Here is a 25,380-nt window from a genome sequence, read left to right on the forward strand (position 1 = left end):
TAAAAACTTACTTAGAAGCTTTCAGTTTAGCTCTGTTGAAAAGGCAGTTGGAAAGCCCACTGCAAGTGGGAAATAAGACACTCCCCCCTACCCCTCTTTTGCATAAGAAAAGACCCTTTACACAAACAGGAGCAAGCTGGAGAAGGTAGCTGACGGTATTCAAATAAAACTTTGGGGCTTGGTTAGGAGTCTGAAAATCAGAGCAATGATATTTAAAAATAAGCAAAACTATACATTTAAAAAAACAAAAAAAAACTTTATGGCCTTTATAAATCATCTACAAAACATTTATGCAAAGAAAAAATGAGTGTATAATGGCCCTTTAATGGGACATAAAACAAGTTGGGATAGAGACACAATAATATAATATGTACTTTAATTACTTTACCTGCAAATTTATACTGCAGTGCCTCGCCATTAACCCTTTCTTTTTAGTTTCTGAATTGTAAAGCTCTAACTCCACCCAAACAATTCCTTTTATGGCTGTATCTATATCTATTGTTCTTTTGGTAAAATGCAAAAATGAATAGAGATTATCTGCTGGAGTCTAGAAACTGTAAACTCAGTTGATATGCAATGCCTGTGTCTAAATATGGATAAGAGGGGTGGAATTAGTTGCTCCAGGCAGCTTAGCTATGTAATTCATTTTGCTTATTTTTGAAAATTATTTTAAAATACTTGCCAGCAATTTTTGAACATTTTTTTTTTATGCAAACTATTTTTTAATAAATTAGTCCTTGCACTTCTGTCTTACTGGAGTGTATGCTAAGCACAGGTTAGGATGACTCTTTGATAAGACCAGACATCTTTTCTCCATCCCACAGCTCATCTACATCAAATCTTTATTGCTGTTGATACTTTATCCCTATTGCCTTATTTGTATTTAATCACTGAAGTGACCATGTGTGTGCAGCATTAAAGGCCTGGAATAAGATTAGTAATTTAACACCAGTAACTGAAAAGGACCATGTCCCATTAAAGGGAAGCAGAGGAGGATTGATTACGATAAATGGATATACTTTTGTTTATATTTAAGAGAGTCTTTCAAACCTTTGTCTACCAAAGAGAACTGCAATGCCTTCTCTGGCAGCAAAGGGGTTAAAGGGACATGGAAGTTGAAATTAAAGTTTTATGATTCAGATAGGGAGATCAGTTCATTTAAAAAGAAAAGAAAAAAACTTTACAATTTGCTTTTTATATAAAATTTAGCTTAGGTGCCTGTGTGTCTTGATCACTAGGATGTGGCAGTAGTGTGTGTAGTAATATTATACAAATAAGCTGTAGGTGGAGCTGTAAAGTGCAATAGCTTCAGCCACTCTAAAACTCTATGGTAAGTTAGTGCTGTGTAGCTAGAAGCACTATTTAATAAAGAAAACTGGATGTCATTTTACATTTAGATGAAAAGCTACATGGAATAAAAAAAACAAAGCTGCGGAAAAGAACATAGCAGCAATGTTTTATTTTATTTTTTGTTTCAGTAAATGTATTTTGAGCAATAAAATATATTATATTTGTTTATTTTAATTTATATTTGTTTATGTTCTTTAGAGGTGCCATTTTTAGGAGCTTGTGGCAAATTTGTAATCTATTTATGCGTCTTTACAGGGAAGATGTGCAACATTAACATAAACGAGTGCGCCAGTAATCCTTGCCATAATGGAGGAACCTGCAAGGATGAGGTTAATGGTTTTGTTTGTGTGTGTCCTGAAGGCTTTCAAGATCACCTGTGCCTTTCAGAAGTGAATGAGTGTAACAGTAACCCATGTATTCACGGGATGTGCCACGATGGAGTCAACGGGTGAGAGCATGATAAAAGAATAAATAAATACACCTGTACATATTAGCTTGGAACTAAAACTTTTTTAAATGAATACAGTAGTATTACTTGTGTACTTCCTGGTAATGCTAAATGATCTGTGTTAGTTTCAAATTAAAGTTAAAAATCATTAAAGGGACATTAAACCCAGAAAAAATTATTTCAGGATTCAGATAGAATATACAATTTTAAACGCCTTTTCAATTTACTTCTATCATCAAATTTGCTTTGTTTTCTTGGTATCCTTTAAGGAGCAGCAATGCAGTACAGGAAGTGAGCTAAACACATCTGGTAAGCCAATCAGAAGAGGCATATATGTGCAGCAACCAATCAGCAGCTAGCTCCCAGTGATGCATTGCTGCTCCTGAGCCTACCTAGGTAATCTTTCAACAAAATATACCAAGAGAATGAAGCAAATTTAATAATAGAAGTAAATTGGAAAGTTGTTTAAAACTGTATGTTCTATCTGAATAATTACAGAAAATTATTGGGTTTCATGTTCCTTTAACTTCATATTTTTCATGAAAAAAAAAATCAATGTTTAGATGCCCCTCTTTCAGAAAACATATGCGTGCAATATCTTTTGTATGAATTAATAACAAACTAATTTATTTGAAGCAAATTTTTCCATTTGCTAGATAATTAGTTTTTAATTTGAGTTGTGTTTTCAATCTTTATGTAGGTACAAATGTGATTGTGATTCCGGCTGGAGTGGTACCAACTGTGATATCAACAACAACGAGTGCGATTCTAACCCTTGTATGAATGGAGGAACCTGTAAAGACATGACAAGCGGCTATATCTGTACATGCCGAGAGGGCTTCAGTGGTAAGTTTTGTATACATCTCTGCTGCAACTGTTCTAAAACGTGATTTTTAGATTAAGTAACATCAATTTATAGTGTGTGTATAGTATGTATTATGTAGTCTGTGTGTGTATAGTATGTATTATGTAGTGTGTGTGTGTATTGTATGTATTATGTAGTGTGTGTGTATATATAGTATGTATTATGTAGTCTGTGTGTGTATATATAGTATGTATTATGTAGTCTGTGTGTGTATATATAGTATGTATTATGTAGTCTGTGTGTGTATATATAGTATGTATTATGTAGTCTGTGTGTGTGTGTGTATGTATAGTATGTATTATGTAGTCTGTGTGTGTGTGTATGTATAGTATGTATTATGTAGCCTGTGTGTGTATATATAGTATGTATTATGTAGTGTGTGTGTATATATAGTATGTATTATGTAGTCTGTGTGTGTATATATAGTATGTATTATGTAGTGTGTGTGTATATATAGTATGTATTATGTAGTCTGTGTGTGTATATATAGTATGTATTATGTAGTGTGTGTGTATATATAGTATGTATTATGTAGTCTGTGTGTGTATATATAGTATGTATTATGTAGTCTGTGTGTGTATGTATAGTATGTATTATGTAGCCTGTGTATGTATAGTATGTATTATGTAGCCTGTGTGTGTGTATATATAGTATGTATTATGTAGTCTGTGTGTGTATAGTATGTATTATGTAGTCTGTGTGTGTGTGTGTATAGTATGTATTATATAGCTTGTGTGTGCGTTTATAGTATGTATTATATAGTCTGTGTGTGTGTGTGTATAGTATGTATTATGTAGTCTGTGTGTGTATGTATAGTATGTATTATATAGCCTGTGTGTGCGTATATAGTATGTATTATATAGTCTGTGTGTGTGTGTGTATAGTATGTATTATGTAGTCTGTGTGTGTATGTATAGTATGTATTATATAGCCTGTGTGTGCGTTTATAGTATGTATTATATAGTCTGTGTGTGTGTGTGTATAGTATGTATTATGTAGTCTGTGTGTGTATGTATAGTATGTATTATATAGCCTGTGTGTGCGTATATAGTATGTATTATATAGTCTGTGTGTGTATAGTATTTATTATATAGCCTGTGTGTGCGTTTATAGTATGTATTATATAGTCTTTGTGTGTGTGTGTGTGTGTGTATAGTATTTATTATATAGTTTGTGTGTGTATAGTATGTATTTTATAGTCTGTGTGAATGTATATGTATTATATGGTCTGTGTGTGTATGTATTATGTAGTCTGTGTGTGTGTATAGTATGTATTATGTAGTCTGTGTGGGTATATATAGTATGTATTTTATAGTCTGTGTGAATGTATATGTATTATATGGTCTGTGTGTGTGTGTGTTTATGTATAGTATGTATTATATAGTCTGTGTGTGTATAGTATGTATTATATAGTCTGTGTGTGTGTGTATATATAGTATGTATTATATAGCCTGTGTGTGTGTGTGTATAGTATGTATTATATAGCCTGTGTGTGTGTGTGTATAGTATGTATTATATAGCCTGTGTGTGTATATGTATAGTATGTATTATATAGCCTGTGTGTGTATATGTATAGTATGTATTATATAGCCTGTGTGTGTATATGTATAGTATGTATTATATAGCCTGTGTGTGTGTATGTATAGTATGTATTATATAGACTGTGTGTGTGTGTATGTATAGTATGTATTATATAGCCTGTGTGTGTAGTATGTATTATATAGTCTGTGTGTGTGTGTATATATAGTATGCATTATATAGCCTGTGTGTGTGTATGTATAGTATGTATTATATAGCCTGTGTGTGTGTGTGTATATGTATAGTATGTATTATATAGCCTGTGTGTGTGTATGTATAGTATGTATTATATAGCCTGTGTGTGTGTGTGTATATGTATAGTATGTATTATATAGTGTGTGTGTGTGTGTGTGTGTGTAGTATGTATTATATAGCCTGTGTGTAGTATGTATTATATAGCATGTGTATGTATAGTATGTATTATATAGCCTGTGTGTGTGTGTGTATAGTATGTATTATATAGCCTGTGTGTGTGTGTGTGTGTGTGTGTGTGTGTAGTATGTATTATATAGTGTGTGTGTGTGTGTGTGTGTGTGTATATATAGTATGTATTATATAGCCTGTGTGTGTGTATGTATAGTATGTATTATATAGCCTGTGTGTGTGTGTATATGTATAGTATGTATTATATAGCCTGTGTGTGTGTATGTATAGTATGTATTATATAGTCTGTGTGTGTGTGTGTGTATATATAGTATGTATTATATAGTCTGTGTGTGTGTGTGTATATAGTATGTATTATATAGTCTGTGTGTGTGTGTATATATAGTATGTATTATATAGCCTGTGTGTGTGTGTAGTATGTATTATATGGTCTCTGTGTGTGTGTATATAGTATGTATTATATAGTCTGTGTGTGTACATAGTATGTATTCTATAGTCTGGGTGTGTGTATATATAGTATGTATTATATAGTCTCTGTGTGTGTATATATTATGTATTATATAGTCTGTGTGTGTGTATAGTCTGTATTATATAGTCTGTGTGTGTGTGTGTATATAGTATATATTATATAGTATGTGTGTGTGTATATATAGTATGTATTATATAGTCTGTGTGTGTATATAGTATGTATTCTATAGTGTGTGTGTATATATAGTATGTATTATATAGTCTGTGTGTATAGTATGTATTATATAGTCTGTGTGTATAGTATGTATTATATAGTCTGTGTGTGTAGTATGTATTATATTGCCTGTGTGTGTATATAGTATGTATTATATAGTCTGTGTGTGTGTATAGTATGTATTATATAGTCTGTGTGTGTGTGTGTGTGTAAATAGTATGTATTATATAGTCTGTGTGTGTGTATATAGTATGTATTATATAGTCTGTGTGTGTGTGTGTGTACATAGTATGTATTCTATAGTCTGTGTGTGTGTATATATAGTATGTATTATATAGTCTCTGTGTGTGTGTGTATATAGTATGTATTATATAGTCTGTGTGTGTATATAGTATGTATTATATAGTCTCTGTGTGTGTATATATAGTATGTATTATATAGTCTCTGTGTGTGTATATATAGTATGTATTATATAGTCTGTGTGTATAGTATGTATTATATAGTCTGGGTGTGCATATAGTATGTATTATATAGTCTGTGTGTTTATATAGTATGTATTATATAGTCTGTGTGTGTATATAGTATGTATTATATAGTCTCTCTGTGTGTGTGTGTATATAGTATGTATTATATAGTCTGTGTGTGTGTGTGTGTATAGTATGTATTATATAGACTCTGTGTGTGTGTATATATAGTATGTATTATATAGCCTGTGTGTGTGTAGTATGTATTATATGGTCTCTGTGTGTGTGTATATAGTATGTATTATATAGTCTCGGTGTGTGTGTATATAGTATGTATTATATAGTCTCTGTGTGTGTGTATATATTATGTATTATATAGTCTGTGTGTGTGTATAGTATGTATTATATAGTCTGTATTATATAGTCTGTGTGTGTGTGTATATAGTATGTATTATATAGTATGTGTGTGTGTGTATATAGTATGTATTATATAGTATGTGTGTGTGTGTATATATAGTATGTATTATATAGTCTGTGTGTGTGTATATAGTATGTATTCTATAGTGTGTGTGTATATATAGTATGTATTATATAGTCTGTGTGTATAGTATGTATTATATAGTCTGTGTGTGTAGTATGTATTATATTGCCTGTGTGTGTATATAGTATGTATTATATAGTCTGTGTGTGTGTATAGTATGCATTATATAGTCTGTGTGTGTGTGTGTAAATAGTATGTATTATATAGTCTCTGTGTGTGTGTATATAGTATGTATTATATAGTCTGTGTGTGTGTGTGTACATAGTATGTATTCTATAGTCTGTGTGTGTGTGTATATATAGTATGTATTATATAGTCTCTGTGTGTGTGTGTATATATTATGTATTATATAGTCTGTGTGTGTGTATAGTATGTATTATATAGTCTGTATTATATAGTCTGTGTGTGTGTGTATATAGTATGTATTATATAGTATGTGTGTGTGTATATATAGTATGTATTATATAGTCTGTGTGTATAGTATGTATTATATAGTCTGTGTGTATAGTATGTATTATATAGTCTGTGTGTGTAGTATGTATTATATTGCCTGTGTGTGTATATAGTATGCATTATATAGTCTGTGTGTATAGTATGTATTATATAGTCTGTGTGTATAGTATGTATTATATAGTCTGTGTGTATAGTATGTATTATATAGTCTGTGTGTGTAGTATGTATTATATTGCCTGTGTGTGTATATAGTATGTATTATATAGTCTGTGTGTGTGTATAGTATGTATTATATAGTCTGTGTGTGTGTGTGTAAATAGTATGTATTATATAGTCTCTGTGTGTGTATATAGTATGTATTATATAGTCTGTGTGTGTACATAGTATGTATTCTATAGTCTGTGTGTGTGTATATATAGTATGTATTATATAGTCTCTGTGTGTGTGTATATAGTATGTATTATATAGTCTGTGTGTGTATATAGTATGTATTATATAGTCTCTGTGTGTGTATATATAGTATGTATTATATAGTCTCTGTGTGTGTATATATAGTATGTATTATATAGTCTGTGTGTATAGTATGTATTATATAGTCTGGGTGTGCATATAGTATGTATTATATAGTCTGTGTGTTTATATAGTATGTATTATATAGTCTGTGTGTGTATATAGTATGTATTATATAGTCTCTGTGTGTGTGTGTATATAGTATGTATTATATAGTCTGTGTGTGTGTGTGTATAGTATGTATTATATAGACTCTGTGTGTGTGTATATATAGTATGTATTATATAGTCTGTGTGTGTATATAGTATGTATTATATAGTCTGTGTGTGTGTGTATATATAGTATGTATGTGTGTGTTATGTTCTCCACACTATGATTCTCCTCTTCTACTTTTAGGACCAAACTGCCAAACTAACATCAATGAATGTGCTTCCAATCCTTGCTTAAATCATGGAACCTGCATTGATGACGTTGCTGGTTACAAATGTAACTGCGTGCTGCCCTACACCGGTAAGAGAGAGAATAATTAAAGATTTGATGAGTGATCAATTGTGTAGATGCTATAAAAGGGTTCTCTAGTGTGCCTGCTCAGTTTTAAAACGTGTAATAGTCTTAGACAGAAATGGGACATTAAATTGTAAATCGCCAGTGAAGTAAAGGGGATTTTAGCAGATAAATTATTTGATACGTTGTGATAGTCTACAAAATATTTAAACATTGGCAGGGGAATATGTGAATGTACATTATTTGCCCATGTTCCCTGGTATTTTTATTTTTTTTTTGGTCCTCCAGAGAGGCTGGAGTGCACAAAGCATACTAAAGTATGCTGCAGTTTGCCTGATCACACTACATTCAGCACAGTGACTGTTTAGAACAGTGTACAAACTCTCTTACATCTGACCTCTGAGTCCAGGTAAACATAATCAAGAAGGTTTATAAGATGTGTGTACCTATATTTATCTGGATTTAAAACACCCAGAAAATATGACACATTAGAAGTGTAAATGTGTTCATTTCTGTTGCATACAGAACTTTTGTAATGCAGTGCTTAATTGCCTATATACCCTATGCATAAATAGAAAAACAAAATTTAAAGAAAAGAATAGGAATATTTTTTCCATTTGTCAAAATGAATGTTAGATCAGACTTTCCATGAAAGAAATTGTTGGAACTCAAAAGAATTTTTGCATTGCCAACACCCAAAACATTTTGTCAGCAGAATTTAAAGGTATTTTAACTTCTTTTTTACTTTGTCAACACAAATATGGAAAAATATGAGCAAAAGAATGTCCCAGGAAAGTTAAAGAATGATTTGTTTTCTCTGTTATTCATTTTTTTATTGTCCTAGCCTTGCTAAAGAGCAAGAAAATATTTGGTTTGGGAAGATAACTCTTTTTCCGTTTCTGAATCCAACATCAACACATCTTGCTGCGTTTCCCCCCCCAAGAAAACCTATCTTTGTAAGCATGTTGCTGGAAATTCTTTATAGACCAGTAAATGATACTCCAATGGGGGTGGAGAATTTATTTTTACTTAGGTTTGCAGCGAGATGGCCTAGTAGAGAGTCGTGCCTCTGGCCTCTCGGAGAGTGAAGGGGTTATTGTGGTAGAATCAGGATTAGTTAGTTACTGAGTTGAATCCCGCTTGCTAACTTCCTGCTTCCTCTTCCACAATGGCAGGAAACTTCAGCACATTTCCTGCCTCCCCAGGTCACTACAGCAACAGATAGGAATGTGGAAACATATGAAAAGTCATTATGGGCTACTGGGGAGATTACAGCTGGCAAACCAGAACTTTTTTTTTTATATATATTTGTTATCTTTTGTGCATGAGATCCTGAAGATGTAAATATACATGAAGATGTAATATGTAAAATATATATATATATATATATATATATATATATATATATATATATATATATATAAACATTTTTTATATATATATCTTATGTATAGGAGTAGTATAGTATTCTTCCACCTAATAAAATACAGTTATTAAAATCCTAAATATCAAACACTAAATTTACATCTTATCTTAAATGTATTCTTTGTTTTTAGAAGAAGACATTTCTCCAACATAGGTGTGTCCGGTCCACGGTGTCATCCTTACTTGTGGGATATTCTCTTCCCCAACAGGAAATGGCAAAGAGCCCAGCAAAGCTGGTCACATGATCCCTCCTAGGCTCCGCCTACCCCAGTCATTCTCTTTGCCGTTGTACAGGCAACATCTCCACGGAGATGGCTTAGAGTTTTTTAGTGTTTAACTGTAGTTTTTCATTATTCAATCAAGAGTTTGTTATTTTCAAATAGTGCTGGTACGTACTATTTACTCAGAAACAGAAAAGAGATGAAGAATTCTGTTTGTATGAGGAAAATGATTTTAGCAACCGTAACTAAAATCCATGGCTGTTCCACACAGGACTGTTGAGAGCAATTAACTTCAGTTGGGGGAACAGTTTGCAGTCCTTTGCTGCTTGAGGTATGACACATTCTAACAAGACGATGTAATGCTGGAAGCTGTCATTTTCCCTATGGGATCCGGTAAGCCATGTTTATTACGATTGTAAATAAGGGCTTCACAAGGGCTTATTTAGACTGTAGACCTTTTTTGGGCTAAATCGATTGATATTAACACTTATTTAGCCTTGAGGAATCATTTATTCTGGGTATTTTGATATAATAAAGGGGCTTTCCCAAAGCATAGGCAGAGTCTCATTTTCGCGCCGGTGTTGCGCACTTGTTTTTGAGAGGCATGGCATGCAGTCGCATGTGAGAGGAGCTCTGATACTTATAAAAGACTTCTGAAGGCGTCATTTGGTATCGTATTCCCCTTTGGGTTTGGTTGGGTCTCAGCAAAGCAGATACCAGGGACTGTAAAGGGGTTAAAGCTTAAAACGGCTCCGGTTCCGTTATTTTAAGGGTTAAAGCTTCCAAAATTGGTGTGCAATATTTTCAAGGCTTTAAGACACTGTGGTGAAAGTTTGGTGAATTTTGAACAATTCCTTCATGTTTTTTCGCAATTGCAGTAATAAAGTGTGTTCAGTTTAAAATTTAAAGTGACAGTAACGGTTTTATTTCAAAACGTTTTTTGTACTTTCTTATCAAGTTTATGCCTGTTTAACATGTCTGAACTACCAGATAGACTGTGTTCTGAATGTGGGGAAGCCAGAATTCCTATTCATTTAAATAAATGTGATTTATGTGATAATGACAATGATGCCCAAGATGATTCCTCAAGTGAGGGGAGTAAGCATGGTACTGCATCATTCCCTCCTTCGTCTACACGAGTCTTGCCCACTCAGGAGGCCCCTAGTACATCTAGCGCGCCATTACTCCTTACTATGCAACAATTAACGGCTGTAATGGATAATTCTGTCAAAAACATTTTAGCCAAAATGAACCCTTGTCAGCGTAAGCGTGGATGCTCTGTTTTAGTTACTGAAGAGCATGACGACGCTGATATTAATATCTCTGAAGGGCCCCTAACCCAATCTGAGGGGGCCAGGGAGGTTTTGTCTGAGGGAGTAATTACTGATTTAGGGAACATTTCTCAGCAGGCTGAATCTGATGTGATTACTTTTAAATTTAAATTGGAACATCTCCGCATTTTGCTTAAGGAGGTATTATCCACTCTGGATGATTGTGAAAATTTGGTCATCCCAGAGAAACTATGTAAAATGGACAAGTTCCTAGAGGTGCCGGGGCTCCCAGAAGCTTTTCCTATACCCAAGCGGGTGGCGGACATTGTTAATAAAGAATGGGAAAGGCCCGGTATTCCTTTCGTCCCTCCCCCCATATTTAAAAAATTGTTTCCTATGGTCGACCCCAGAAAGGACTTATGGCAGTCAGTCCCCAAGGTCGAGGGAGCGGTTTCTACTTTAAACAAACGCACCACTATTCCCATAGAGGATAGTTGTGCTTTCAAAGATCCTATGGATAAAAAATTAGAAGGTTTGCTTAAAAAGATGTTTGTTCAGCAGGGTTACCTTCTACAACCCATTTCATGCATTGTCCCTGTCACTACAGCCGCATATTTCTGGTTTGATGAACTGATTAAGGTGCTCGATAGTGACTCTCCTCCTTATGAGGAGATTATGGACAGAGTCAATGCTCTCAAATTGGCTAATTCTTTCACTCTAGACGCCTCTTTGCAATTGGCTAAGTTAGCGGCTAAGAATTCTGGGTTTGCTATTGTGGCGCGCAGAGCGCTTTGGTTGAAATCTTGGTCGGCTGATGCGTCTTCCAAGAACAAGCTACTAAACATTCCTTTCAAGGGGAAAACGCTGTTTGGTCCTGACTTGAAAGAGATTATCTCTGATATCACTGGGGGTAAGGGCCATGCCCTTCCTCAGGATCGGCCTTTCAAGGCAAAAAATAGACCTAATTTTCGTCCCTTTCGTAAAAACGGACCAGCCCAAGGTGCTACGTCCTCTAAGCAAGAGGGTAATACTTCTCAGGCCAAGCCAGCTTGGAGACCAATGCAAGGCTGGAACAAGGGAAAGCAGGCCAAGAAACCTGCCACTGCTACCAAGACAGCATGAAATATTGGCCCCCGATCCGGGACCGGATCTGGTGGGGGGCAGACTCTCTCTCTTCGCTCAGGCTTGGGCAAGAGATGTTCTGGATCCTTGGGCGCTAGAAATAGTCTCCCAGGGTTATCTTCTGGAATTCAAGGGACTTCCCCCAAGGGGGAGGTTCCACAGGTCTCAGTTGTCTTCAGACCACATAAAAAGACAGGCGTTCTTACATTGTGTAGAAGACCTGTTAAAAATGGGAGTGATTCATCCTGTTCCATTGAGAGAACAAGGGATGGGGTTCTACTCCAATCTGTTCATAGTTCCCAAAAAAGAGGGAACGTTCAGACCAATCCTAGATCTCAAGATCTTAAACAAATTTCTCAAGGTCCCATCGTTCAAGATGGAAACCATTCGAACTATCCTTCCTTCCATCCAGGAAGGTCAATTCATGACCACGGTGGATTTAAAGGATGCGTATCTACATATTCCTATCCACAAGGAACATCATCGGTTCCTAAGGTTTGCATTCCTGGACAAACATTACCAGTTCGTGGCGCTTCCTTTCGGATTAGCCACTGCTCCAAGGATTTTCACAAAGGTACTAGGGTCCCTTCTAGCGGTGCTAAGACCAAGGGGCATTGCAGTAGTACCTTACCTGGACGACATTCTGATTCAAGCGTCGTCCCTCCCTCGAGCAAAGGCTCACACGGACATTGTCCTGGCCTTTCTCAGATCTCACGGCTGGAAAGTGAACGTGGAAAAGAGTTCTCTATCCCCGTCAACAAGGGTTCCCTTCTTGGGAACAATTATAGACTCCTCAGAAATGAGGATTTTTCTAACAGAGGCCAGAAAGACAAAACTTCTGGACTCTTGTCGAATTCTTCATTCCGTTCCTCTTCCTTCCGTAGCTCAGTGCATGGAAGTGATCGGGTTGATGGTAGCGGCAATGGACATAGTTCCTTTTGCGCGCATTCATCTAAGACCATTACAACTGTGCATGCTCAGTCAGTGGAATGGGGACTATACAGACTTGTCTCCAAAGATACAAGTAAATCAGAGGACCAGAGACTCACTCCGTTGGTGGCTGTCCCTGGACAACCTGTCACGAGGGATGACATTCCGCAGACCAGAGTGGGTCATTGTCACGACCGACGCCAGTCTGATGGGCTGGGGCGCGGTCTGGGGATCCCTGAAAGCTCAGGGTCTTTGGTCTCGGGAAGAATCTCTTCTACCGATAAATATTCTGGAACTGAGAGCGATATTCAATGCTCTCAAGGCTTGGCCTCACCTAGCGAGGACCAAGTTCATACGGTTTCAATCAGACAACATGACGACTGTTGCGTACATCAACCATCAGGGGGGAACAAGGAGTTCCCTAGCGATGGAAGAAGTGACCAAGATTATTCTATGGGCGGAGTCTCACTCCTGCCACCTGTCTGCTATCCACATCCCGGGAGTGGAAAATTGGGAAGCGGATTTTCTGAGTCGTCAGACATTGCATCCGGGGGAGTGGGAACTCCATCCGGAAATCTTTGCCCAAGTCACTCAACTATGGGGCATTCCAGACATGGATCTGATGGCCTCTCGTCAGAACTTCAAAGTTCCTTGCTACGGGTCCAGATCCAGGGATCCCAAGGCGGCTCTAGTGGATGCACTAGTAGCACCTTGGACCTTCAAACTAGCTTATGTGTTCCCGCCGTTTCCTCTCATCCCCAGGCTGGTAGCCAGGATCAATCAGGAGAGGGCGTCGGTGATCTTGATAGCTCCTGCGTGGCCACGCAGGACTTGGTATGCAGATCTGGTGAATATGTCATCGGCTCCACCTTGGAAGCTACCTTTGAGACGAGACCTTCTTGTTCAGGGTCCGTTCGAACATCCGAATCTGGTTTCACTCCAGCTGACTGCTTGGAGATTGAACGCTTGATTTTATCGAAGCGAGGTTTCTCAGATTCTGTTATCAATACTCTTGTTCAGGCCAGAAAGCCTGTAACTAGAAAGATTTACCACAAAATTTGGAAAAAATATATCTGTTGGTGTGAATCTAAAGGATTCCCTTGGGACAAGGTTAAGATTCCTAGGATTCTATCCTTCCTTCAAGAAGGATTGGAAAAAGGATTATCGGCAAGTTCCCTGAAGGGACAGATTTCTGCCTTGTCGGTGTTACTTCACAAAAAACTGGCAGCTGTGCCAGATGTTCAAGCCTTTGTTCAGGCTCTGGTTAGAATCAAGCCTGTTTACAAGCCTTTGACTCCTCCTTGGAGTCTCAATTTAGTTCTTTCAGTTCTTCAGGGGGTTCCGTTTGAACCCTTACATTCCGTTGATATTAAGTTATTATCTTGGAAAGTTTTGTTTTTAGTTGCAATTTCTTCCGCTAGAAGAGTTTCAGAATTATCTGCTCTGCAGTGTTCTCCTCCTTATCTGGTGTTCCATGCAGATAAGGTGGTTTTACGTACTAAACCTGGTTTTCTTCCAAAAGTTGTTTCTAACAAAAACATTAACCAGGAGATTATCGTACCTTCTCTGTGTCCGAAACCAGTTTCAAAGAAGGAACGCTTGTTGCACAATTTGGATGTTGTTCGCGCTCTAAAATTCTATTTAGATGCTACAAAGGATTTTAGACAAACATCTTCCTTGTTTGTTGTTTATTCAGGTAAAAGGAGAGGTCAAAAAGCAACTTCTACCTCTCTCTCTTTTTGGATTAAAAGCATCATCAGATTGGCTTACGAGACTGCCGGACGGCAGCCTCCCGAAAGAATCACAGCTCATTCCACTAGGGCTGTGGCTTCCACATGGGCCTTCAAGAACGAGGCTTCTGTTGATCAGATATGTAGGGCAGCGACTTGGTCTTCACTGCACACTTTTACCAAATTTTACAAGTTTGATACTTTTGCTTCTTCTGAGGCTATTTTTGGGAGAAAGGTTTTGCAAGCCGTGGTGCCTTCCATTTAGGTGACCTGATTTGCTCCCTCCCTTCATCCGTGTCCTAAAGCTTTGGTATTGGTTCCCACAAGTAAGGATGACACCGTGGACCGGACACACCTATGTTGGAGAAAACAGAATTTATGTTTACCTGATAAATTTCTTTCTCCAACGGTGTGTCCGGTCCACGGCCCGCCCTGGTTTTTTAATCAGGTCTGATAATTTATTTTCTTTAACTACAGTCACCACGGTACCATATGGTTTCTCCTATGCTATTATTCCTCCTTAACGTCGGTCGAATGACTGGGGTAGGCGGAGCCTAGGAGGGATCATGTGACCAGCTTTGCTGGGCTCTTTGCCATTTCCTGTTGGGGAAGAGAATATCCCACAAGTAAGGATGACACCGTGGACCGGACACACCGTTGGAGAAAGAAATTTATCAGGTAAACATAAATTCTGTTTTTTACAGTGTTTTAAAACAATAAAGTTGGAAACGTCTTCTGGAATTATATATATCAGACAGCTTATAACCATAACTGTATATTAAGTATTTATATATATATATATATATATATATATATATATATATATATATATATATATATATATATATATATATATATATATATATATATATATATATATATATATATATATATATATATATATAATATTCAAGAGCTGGAGTTTGAAAAAGTTCAGCATACACAATAAATGTTTGAAATGAATTAAAACTTTTATTTGGTTACAAAAATGTTTGTTTTGTGAATCCATAGTGATACAGGGATACATCCCTTGAAAAACCTCTGGAGTATGTCTACCTTCTATCTTTTGCTTTAGCCAATCAGAGGGCAGATGCAAATGAGCTCATGTACAGCTATAATATAAGTAATCATTGAGTACTATGTAGCAGTGTCAAACACATTACCATTAGTACTAGTGGTCCTCCGGTATTATATAGCCCAGCACAACCAACTAGATTTTAGAGAACGTTTACAGACAAAATATACATTTCTGGGTCAGATTATTATTTTTTGTAGTGAAGCAAAAGGTCAAGAACAATATTTGTAAACACTGGCACCATGACCAGTGAAATTAGGTTTTCAGTTTAAGACAAATTTTGCTTGGCCTTTTAATTTTTTGTGTTAATGTTCTAGATTTTCATTCACTTAATGGTATAAATATATATGTATATTTTTAGGAGCCAATTGTGAAGACGTTTTAGCTCCATGTGCCAACAGCCCATGTAAAAATGGTGGAAAATGCCAAGAATCTGAAGACTATGAGAGCTTCTCATGCGTTTGCCCAACTGGCTGGCAAGGTAGGGATCTTTGTCAATAATAATACAAGTATTTAAATGTTGTGTGTGTGTGTGTGTATATATATATATATATATATATATATATATATATATATATATATATATACACAAATTGATCTTTTTCTCTTCATAAAGGTCAAACATGTGAGATTGACATAAACGAATGCGTAAAAAACCCTTGTCGCAATGGTGCCGTTTGTCTGAACACTAACGGGAGCTACAGATGCAATTGTAAAGCAGGATATACCGGAAGGAATTGTGAGACGGATATTGACGATTGCCAGCCAAGTGAGTGTCTAATTCCTAAATAAAAAAAAATAAAGTTTATTTGGTATTGGATTGTTGTCTTATTGAATAAAAAATGTTAACAAAGCAAAGTATCCCTTTAATTCCTGAAGATGAACAAAGCATGTTCCCTGTCTAATTTGTCTTTTTTTTTTTCCTTTCTCGTTTAGATCCTTGCCACAACGGAGGCTCTTGCTCTGATGGAATCAATTCCTTCTTCTGCGATTGTCTTGCTGGTTTCCGAGGGCCAAAATGTGAAGAGGACATCAATGAGTGTGCAAGCAACCCGTGCAAGAATGGCGCCAATTGCACAGATTGTGTCAACAGCTACACCTGCACTTGTCCATCTGGGTTCAGCGGCATCCACTGTGAAAACAACACCCCCGACTGTACTGAGAGGTACTCCTAAAATAAATACTCACTGTCACCAATAACTGCAGCGACCTCTTGCTAGTGCACTATATAAACCTTCAGTCCAAAAACGTATTAAACTCATTAACAACAATTAATTGAAGTAAAAGACCTATTTTTTTTAAATTAGGTCACAGTGTATACCGCAATGTTTCGGGCAACTGCCCTTATTCATGTGCTGATTATGGGCACTTGTCAGAAATGTTATATTAAAAGTGCAATGCATTTGTTTTTGCCTGAAAAAAGTGACATACAATCTGTTTAAATGTAAATTTTGAATACAGCAGTATCAGTAGTGTATGTTAAATTTAAACTAATACAGCAGTATTCTACTAATGCTCATTGGCTAATAGGTACTTCCCTTGAATGCTTATTGGCTAATGCAAATAGGTACCATAAGCATGTGTTACCTTTCAGCCATTGACCATTAGCAGAATTTAATACAGCTGTATTAGTTTAAATTTAAATAACTTTAATTCAACATTTAAAATTAAAGGGACAGTCAACACCATCATTTTTGTTGTTTTTAAAAGTAGATAATCCCTTAATTACCAATTCTCCACTTTTGTATCACCAACACAGTTATAATAATACAATTTTTACCTCTGTAATTACCTTGTATCTAAGCCTCTGCAAACTGCCCCCTTATTTCAGTTTTTTTGACAGACTTGCATTTTAGCCAATCAGTGCTCACTCCACAGTAAATTCACGTGCATGAGCTCAATGTTGTCTATATGAAACACATGAACTAACGCCCTCTAGTGGTGAAAAACTGTCAAAATGCATTTAGATTAGTGGCGGCCTTCAAGGTCTAAGAAATTAGTATATGAACCTCTTAGGTTTAGCTTTCAACTAAGAATACCAAGAGTACAAAGCAAAATTGGTCATAAAAGTAAATTGGAAAGTTGTTTAAAATGACATTCCCTATCTGAATTATGAAAGATTTTTTTGCACTTGACTGTCCCTTTAACTTGTTTTTAATCCTGCTTTTTCATATATATGATATACAAATTTGGAGTACAACATCTACACTACTTTGTTTTATTTCTATCAACAGATTTTCTTTTTTTGATAAATTATACAATATTCAGTATTTCAGATTAAACACTTGTGTTGGCAGTTATCTCTGTTAAATGTTTGATATATATTGTTTTTGATTATTTTAGCTCTTGTTTTAATGGTGGGACCTGTGTGGATGGCATCAACACATTCACTTGCCTTTGCCCGCCGGGGTTTACCGGAAGCTACTGCCAACATGACATCAATGAGTGTGACTCAAAGCCATGCCTTAATGGTGGCACTTGCCAAGATAGCTATGGGACTTACAAATGTACTTGTCCCCAAGGATACACAGGGTTGAACTGCCAGGTAAATCCCTATACAATAATTAATCTATGGCATATATACTGTTTATAAGACTTTGTTCTTAGAGTGTATCTTCAAGCACATAATATTTGTTGCATTTTTATTTTAGAACCTTGTGCGCTGGTGTGACTCGTCTCCGTGCAAGAACGGGGGGAAATGCTGGCAAACGAACAACTTGTATCGATGTGAATGTAATAGTGGTTGGACAGGGCTATATTGTGATGTTCCTAGTGTCTCCTGTGAAGTGGCGGCTAAACAACAAGGTATGTTTCAGCTACAACAAGTCCTCTTTCACGCAAGTCTATATAGAAGCTGGCGCCTTTTTTGTTGGGGGTATTTGGAATACGTTGTATCCATTATAATAATATGTGTTCACTTGTTAACATTTTTCTCTCTGTGTTGTGTAGGTGTGGATTCCATTCATCTGTGCAGGAACTCTGGCCTGTGCATAGACTCTGGCAATACCCATTACTGTCGTTGCCAAGCTGGGTACACTGGCAGCTACTGTGAGGAACAAGTGGATGAATGTTCTCCGAATCCCTGCCAGAACGGAGCCACGTGCACAGACTATTTGGGAGGCTATTCTTGTGAGGTATGGATAATTGGTCATTTAGCAGTTTTCTACCATCATTGTAAATAACTCGCCAAAAAAAAAAAAAAATTACTTCTCAACATGGCTAATCATAATAATCAAAGTGTGTTGAAGAAGAAGAAAAAAAACTTGGGTCACTATGGGAGATGTCACATAGCTCAATTTGTTCATTTTCTTCCTTTAGTGTGTGGCTGGCTATCATGGAACGAACTGCTCAGAAGAGATTAATGAATGTCTGTCCCATCCGTGTCAGAATGGAGGAACTTGTATTGATCTCATAAATACTTACAAGTGCTCTTGCCCCAGAGGAACCCAAGGTATGTAAATAAGTGTTAAAAAAGATGGAGATGAACACCTTTTGATTGTACTGGAACACAATCTGGAGTGTGTTGCTGGAAAATGAATGCAATGTGTGCTTATAGATCAAAATTAAATTTTAGGCGTTCACTGTGAAATCAACGTGGATGACTGCATTCCATCCTACGATGTAGTCAGCTTGGAGCCCAAATGCTTTAACAACGGCAAATGTGTGGACAGAGTTGGCGGCTTCAACTGTATCTGCCCACCAGGCTTTGTAGGGGAGCGCTGTGAGGGAGATGTGAATGAATGTCTGTCCAACCCATGTGATAATCGCGGAACACAGAACTGCATCCAGCTGGTTAATGACTACCGATGTGAATGCAGGCAGGGTTTCACAGGTAAACAACACTCATAAACCTCTTGCTGGGTATCATATTGATGACGTGATGTTCAGAATTTACCTTTCTTTGTATCTTCTAGGGAGACGTTGTGACTCTGTGATTGATGGCTGCAAAGGCAAACCTTGCAAAAATGGAGGGACTTGCGCCGTTGCCAGTAACACAGAACGTGGCTTTATCTGCATGTGTCCACATGTAAGTACTGAAAATTTCTCATTTTAGATTGGTTGAGGATTTCTGTTTTAGGAGACTTGGTATAAGCACATATTTTATGAATTAAACTACATTACCTTGTGTTAAACTCTTTCCTTCAAGAGTGTAAAACCTTAAATTGCACTCTTGTAACACTCTGATTCTGTTTCACATGAGGATATGGCCAGTGATTAGAGCATACGCAAATATACATGCTCCTGTTTGGCTCAGCAGGTGTATCCCTACCTAGAGAGTGGCACAGGGGTACAGTTTTATGACTAAACACAAACTAAAATAAAAGTAATTTCATTTTACACTAGAATGTAGCAAAATTGAGATATGTCCTAATGTTTTTTTGTTTTTTTACATGTATTGGATGCTAAATAAGCAAGTAATGTCTTGTTAGAGTTAGTGAGTACAGTAAGTAAAATGATAATTATTTATTTTACAGAGTTTTGATGGAGCCACTTGTGAATATGACTCTCTCACGTGCGGGAACCTTCGCTGCCAGAATGGTGGGACTTGCATTACCTCCAAATGTGTGTGCACTGAAAACTTTTATGGACCATTGTGTCAGTACCCGGTCAACAGTCCATGTAATTCCAACCCCTGTTACAATAGGGGCACCTGCAAGATCCTATCAGAAGAACCATTCTTTCAGTGTGTCTGTCCCAGGAATTTCAATGGCCTCTATTGCCATATCTTAGATTATAGCTTTGCTGGAGGGTTGGGAGAAGCCATTATCCCACCCAATATAAAAGAAAAGTGTGAGATTGAGCAGTGTGCAGAACAAGCTGGTAATAAGATCTGCAACACTATATGCAACAATCACGCTTGTGACTGGGACGGTGGTGACTGCTCTCTTAACTTTAACGATCCGTGGAAGAACTGCACTCAGTCTCTTCAGTGCTGGAAGTATTTTAACGACAACAAATGTGATCCCCAGTGCAACAACACAGGCTGCTTGTATGATGGATTTGACTGCCAAAAGGTGGAGGTTCAATGCAAGTAAGTTAAAGGACTATTAAATACAGTAGCGTTGCATAATCGTCAAATGCATGATAGGAAGACAATGCAATATCACTGTCAGTTTCAAATAAACAGTAGATTTGTCTGACAAATGTCAAAGTTTCTTTTAATTCCCCTGCCCCCTATAGCACATGACAGCCATCAGCCAATCACATACTTATGTATATGAAGTCTTGCACAGTGCCTCAAAGTGTTAAAGTAAAATACTGTTCATAGAGTATAGTGCTTAGCTAGGTATGCTTTTTCAAAAAAGGATACCAAGAGAACAAAGTAAATTATAGCATGCATAATTTGGATTTTTAAAAATAAAAGTTAAAGCTGTTTATTTTAAGGTTTAGACTGACAGGAAGTGCATTTCTGATTACCTAAGGACTCGCTGCTCACTGGCTGATGAGCAGTGCTTCTCCCAATGCTTTATTGGTGGAAATTGATATGCATCACAAATATAAAAATAATTTTATTTTTCGGAATACAGGAAATTGTTTTACAAAAAAAGCCTTTTAAATGTCTTTTTTTAGAATGCAGAATAAAAATCAATTTGTTTAGGAAACAATTAAAATATCTTACTGTGGAAGTGAAGAAAAAGTCATAAATTAACTGGCAACTAAATAATAAAAAAAATTAAACTATTATCCTTTTTTTCATTTCGTAAATGCTGTGAAGGAAAAATCATCTCCTTCCCCCCTGCTCCCTAAGGAGAGACCTGTCAGTGTCCTTTGTCTCATGTGCTTTGCGCAAACATATTGTAGCATTACTCATATTGGGCAGTGCTTTTTCTCAGTACCAGTCATTAGGGCACACTAACCGGACAGATTTTCAGGATTACTTTGGGTGAGAGCTAGTTAGTAACTATGGTCTGATCAGATGATTTTCACATACACTGTGGGGTATATTTAACACAGTGCGAGCGGACATGATACGATGTGGTGTATAATGTCCGCTGCACATTGATAAATGCCGACAACATACGCTGTCCGCATTTATCGTTGCACCAGCAGTTCTTGTGAACTGCTGGTGCAATGCCGCCCCCCTGCAGATTTGCGGCCAATTGGCCGCTAGCAGGGGTTGTCAATCAACCCGATCGAGTTGATTTCTGTCTGCGGCCTCAGAGCAGGCAAACAAGTTATGAAGCAGCGGTCTTTATATACGGAGCTTGATAAATCAGCCCCTGTAGCTAAGATATCCTGAAAATCTGGCCTGTTAGTAAACCCTCAGGACTGGAATTCTATGCAAATTGGATAATTTATTAAGCATATACTAGACAATTTAATATTAGCCTATGGGTTATGTATTTTACTTTTGTCTTTATTTTATTTTTGTGGTGTTTTATGTTAAAGGGACATAAAATAGCAAACCCTAATCTGTGACTTGTTTGTTCTCTTTAGTCCTCTCTACGATCAATACTGCAAAGACCACTTTCAGGATGGAAACTGTGACCAAGGCTGTAACAATGCTGAGTGCGAGTGGGATGGTCTGGATTGCGCCAACAACATGCCAGAGAAGCTAGCGGACGGCACACTGGTGCTGGTGGTTCTGATGCCCCCAGAAAAGTTAAAAAACAACTCCATTAACTTTCTGCGCGAGCTGAGCCGACTGCTCCACACCAATGTGGTATTTAAGAAGGATCGCAAAGGGGAATACAAGATTTACCCGTACTATGGCAATAACGAGGAGCTGAAGAAGCATCACATTAAAAGATCCGTTCCGGATTGGGTCGCCAATCCCATGGACATCTTTAGCGTATCTTCGACAGGACGACGGCAACGTAGGGAACTGGACCACATGGAAGTGAGGGGGTAGGTTAATAAAACCAGGGAAATATTATTCCCATTTATTTACTGTTTTGTATTTTTGTAACTAGATTTAAAATGGCATACATTAAACACGTTATATATATATATATATATTAATGTTATGGCATTCAAAAACTTAATTTGTGATCTCGAATAATCACATGTATTTTTTTCTATACTAAAATTTGATAACCTTGGAAGTAAAAAAGGGACAATTATGTCATTTAATTAAAAATTATATAAAAAAAGACATAGTACAATAAAGAACATACTCTCATGTATCTGAGCATTTTATCATTGCACTATTGTTTGTATATAACTATATGTTTAATAGTGGCAAAGAGGTTAAACACAGATAAACAGAGATAGCTCCCGCTTGGTGGCTACGCACATATCTTGTTACTGGATTGACAGATGTGTTCAGATAGCCCCCAGTAGTGCGTTGCTGCTCTGGACCTGATTTTAATAATGTGTTTAGCCCACTTAAAAGGGTTATATGAAAACAATAGTAGTTTAACATTTTTATATGAAAATTGGTTTTATAATCCTCTATAAAAGTAAAAATGACCTTGCAAACGACATTTTACACGGCTTTCACGTAGCCAATATACATGTGGTTCTTAACACTGCAGTGTGTTTCAAAGACAGAACAAAGCATTATTCATATAATAAATTATTCTCCATTTAATTTTATTATCTTTGCCACACAGCTCAATCGTATACTTGGAAATAGACAATCGTCAATGCCTTCACTATTCGTCGCAATGCTTCAACAGCGCAACTGAAGCAGCCGCCTTCCTCGGCGCCTTGGCTTCTATCGGTGAATTAAATCTACCTTACAAGATTGAAGCAGCAGATAGTAAGTTTCTTCCATTACCCCAATAAATAAATGTGGTGTAAAATTAAATTTACAAATAAAGTTGAGAAAAAAAATACTTTTGCTTTGAGGGTAAGCTCAATTTTAGAATAGTTCGATTTTCTATAAGGTTATAATCGAATACATTTCTGTGGCTTTGTGTTATATATATATATATATATATATATAAATAAATAAGTGGCTACTGAATTGTCAAAAGGAAATGGCCAAAATATTACCAATTGTATATGGAAAAGACTAATTTTTAAAACATGCTAAAATTATATTGTTTAATCTGTGCATTGTTAAAGGGATGCTGAGCCCAAATTTTCGTTCTTTCGTGATTCAGATAGAGCAGGCAATTTTAAGCAACTTTCTAATTGAATCCTATTATCAATTTTTCTTTGTTCTCTTGGTATCTTTATTTGAAAAAGCAGGAATGTAAGCTTACAAGCTGGCCCATCTTTGGTTCAGCACCTGGGTAGCTCTTGCTGATTGGTGGCTAAATGCAGCCACCAATCAGCAAACGCTACCCAGGTGCCAAAAATGGGCTAGCTCCTATGCTTCCATTCAAATAAAGATACCAAGAGAACGAAGAAAAATTAATAACAGGAGTAAATTAGAAAGTTGCTTAAAATTGCCTGCTCTATCTGAATCATGAAAGAAAAAAAATTTGGGCTCAGTGTCCCTTTAATCATACATTGGTATTTTATAACCATAATCCACTCAAGTAAGCAAATAAACTATATTCTTTTTCACTTTTTACCCGTCACTGGATTTATATCAAGATCATTAATAGCTTAAAAAAAAAGAAGTAGGGGGAAAAAAGATCAATAGCATACAGGAGGTGTTGGAGATTGCATCTTCAAAATCCTTCCTTAAATCCTCTGTCTTAACAGCTCAATGAAAGCGTAGTGATGTGAAGTTTATTAATCCCGTTCGTGAAAAGAGTAAAGAAAAAGCTGTCTCTAGGTACTAACGCCTTGTGCAAGAGAGAATTTAGGGTATTTTGCAATTCTGATTAATAGCGTAAATGACCTTATTTTCAGAATGATTTTTTTTTTTTTCGTTTTCTTTTTACTAAACGTTACTCGCTGTCTCTTTTTTTTTTTATTATTAACTAATTTCAATCCATTCCTGTCCTGTTGCTGGTTTGAAATACAGCTGTGATGTCGGAGTTACTGAATGTGTTTTGTTCTTCAGGTGAGAGGGTCTTCCCCACAAAGGCGTCTACGATTCATTACGTATTGGGTACGATAGCAGCTGTATTCTTGCTAATCTTTGCCTTTGCCCTGGTTATTGTCAAGAAGAAAAGAAGAAGGGAACATGGTCAACTTTGGTTTCCTGAAGGTTTCCATGTGAAAGAAACGAACAAGAAAAAACGTCGGGAACCACTCGGAGAGGATTCCGTGGGTCTAAAGTAAGTACTTTTTGCATGTTCTTGTGTAAATTAATCCACAAATCTCCTATGTATATAGAGACGTACACCCTATCTTGCTTTATTTTGAAAGTGATGTGACTTGCCAACTGAATGTGATTCCTGATAGATGGTTTTGAACAAATGATAAACCTCATTAGAACATTAGATTTATTCAGGATGCTTAATCTTAGATATGATTTTTATATACCACGCGAACAATTAAAGAAAATAATTTTGTAGATGTTATATTTAGTAAAATGTTCTTTACATTTGACACTAAGTGAAATTGTTACTTTCTATAAAATGCTGGTAAGGAATAAACAGTCTTTTTGTACTACGTGCTAAAATGATGTGCTATTTAGATAGTTAGATATTATTATTATTATTTGTACATTTGCATAGTATATATTCACAATCAAAAGATTTGCATACAAAATAAGAAGCAATTACTTTTGTTAGCAAAGTTTATGTTTTGCATTCCAGGGACATACCCCTTGTGCTTTTTTTTTATCTTCTTTTGTAGTTTGCAAAGTAATGAGAAATATAAATGTTCCTGCACTGATTAAACAATTAGTGTGTAGTATGTTGTTGAGTCAGAGCTTTGAATCCAGTAGAATACACTCAATCCCATCTGAAATAGTGGAGGTAAAAAAATAAAATTTTTACAACTAAATTAGATGGAGAAAAACTTGCAAAATAAAGTAC

The 25,380-nt window shown here is 36.4% G+C and overlaps 1 protein-coding gene across 1 annotated transcript in view; it reads left to right on the forward strand.

Annotated features, from left to right (window-relative positions):
* Positions 1–25,380, forward strand: part of NOTCH1 (notch receptor 1) — an 88,410-nt gene that overhangs the window by 56,794 nt on the left and 6,236 nt on the right. Inside the window, exons 13-28 of the mRNA XM_053695527.1 lie at positions 1,606–1,798; positions 2,499–2,644; positions 7,672–7,785; positions 15,915–16,034; positions 16,170–16,322; positions 16,490–16,718; positions 17,897–18,098; positions 18,205–18,358; positions 18,503–18,687; positions 18,872–19,004; positions 19,128–19,385; positions 19,468–19,580; positions 20,029–20,585; positions 21,992–22,402; positions 23,110–23,258; positions 24,459–24,675. Of these exons, the coding sequence (XP_053551502.1) occupies positions 1,606–1,798; positions 2,499–2,644; positions 7,672–7,785; positions 15,915–16,034; positions 16,170–16,322; positions 16,490–16,718; positions 17,897–18,098; positions 18,205–18,358; positions 18,503–18,687; positions 18,872–19,004; positions 19,128–19,385; positions 19,468–19,580; positions 20,029–20,585; positions 21,992–22,402; positions 23,110–23,258; positions 24,459–24,675 (3,334 nt within the window). The remainder of the gene's footprint in view (positions 1–1,605; positions 1,799–2,498; positions 2,645–7,671; positions 7,786–15,914; positions 16,035–16,169; positions 16,323–16,489; positions 16,719–17,896; positions 18,099–18,204; positions 18,359–18,502; positions 18,688–18,871; positions 19,005–19,127; positions 19,386–19,467; positions 19,581–20,028; positions 20,586–21,991; positions 22,403–23,109; positions 23,259–24,458; positions 24,676–25,380) is intronic.

Source organism: Bombina bombina, chromosome 12 (assembly GCF_027579735.1).
Source record: "Bombina bombina isolate aBomBom1 chromosome 12, aBomBom1.pri, whole genome shotgun sequence".
NCBI lineage: Eukaryota > Metazoa > Chordata > Amphibia > Anura > Bombinatoridae > Bombina > Bombina bombina.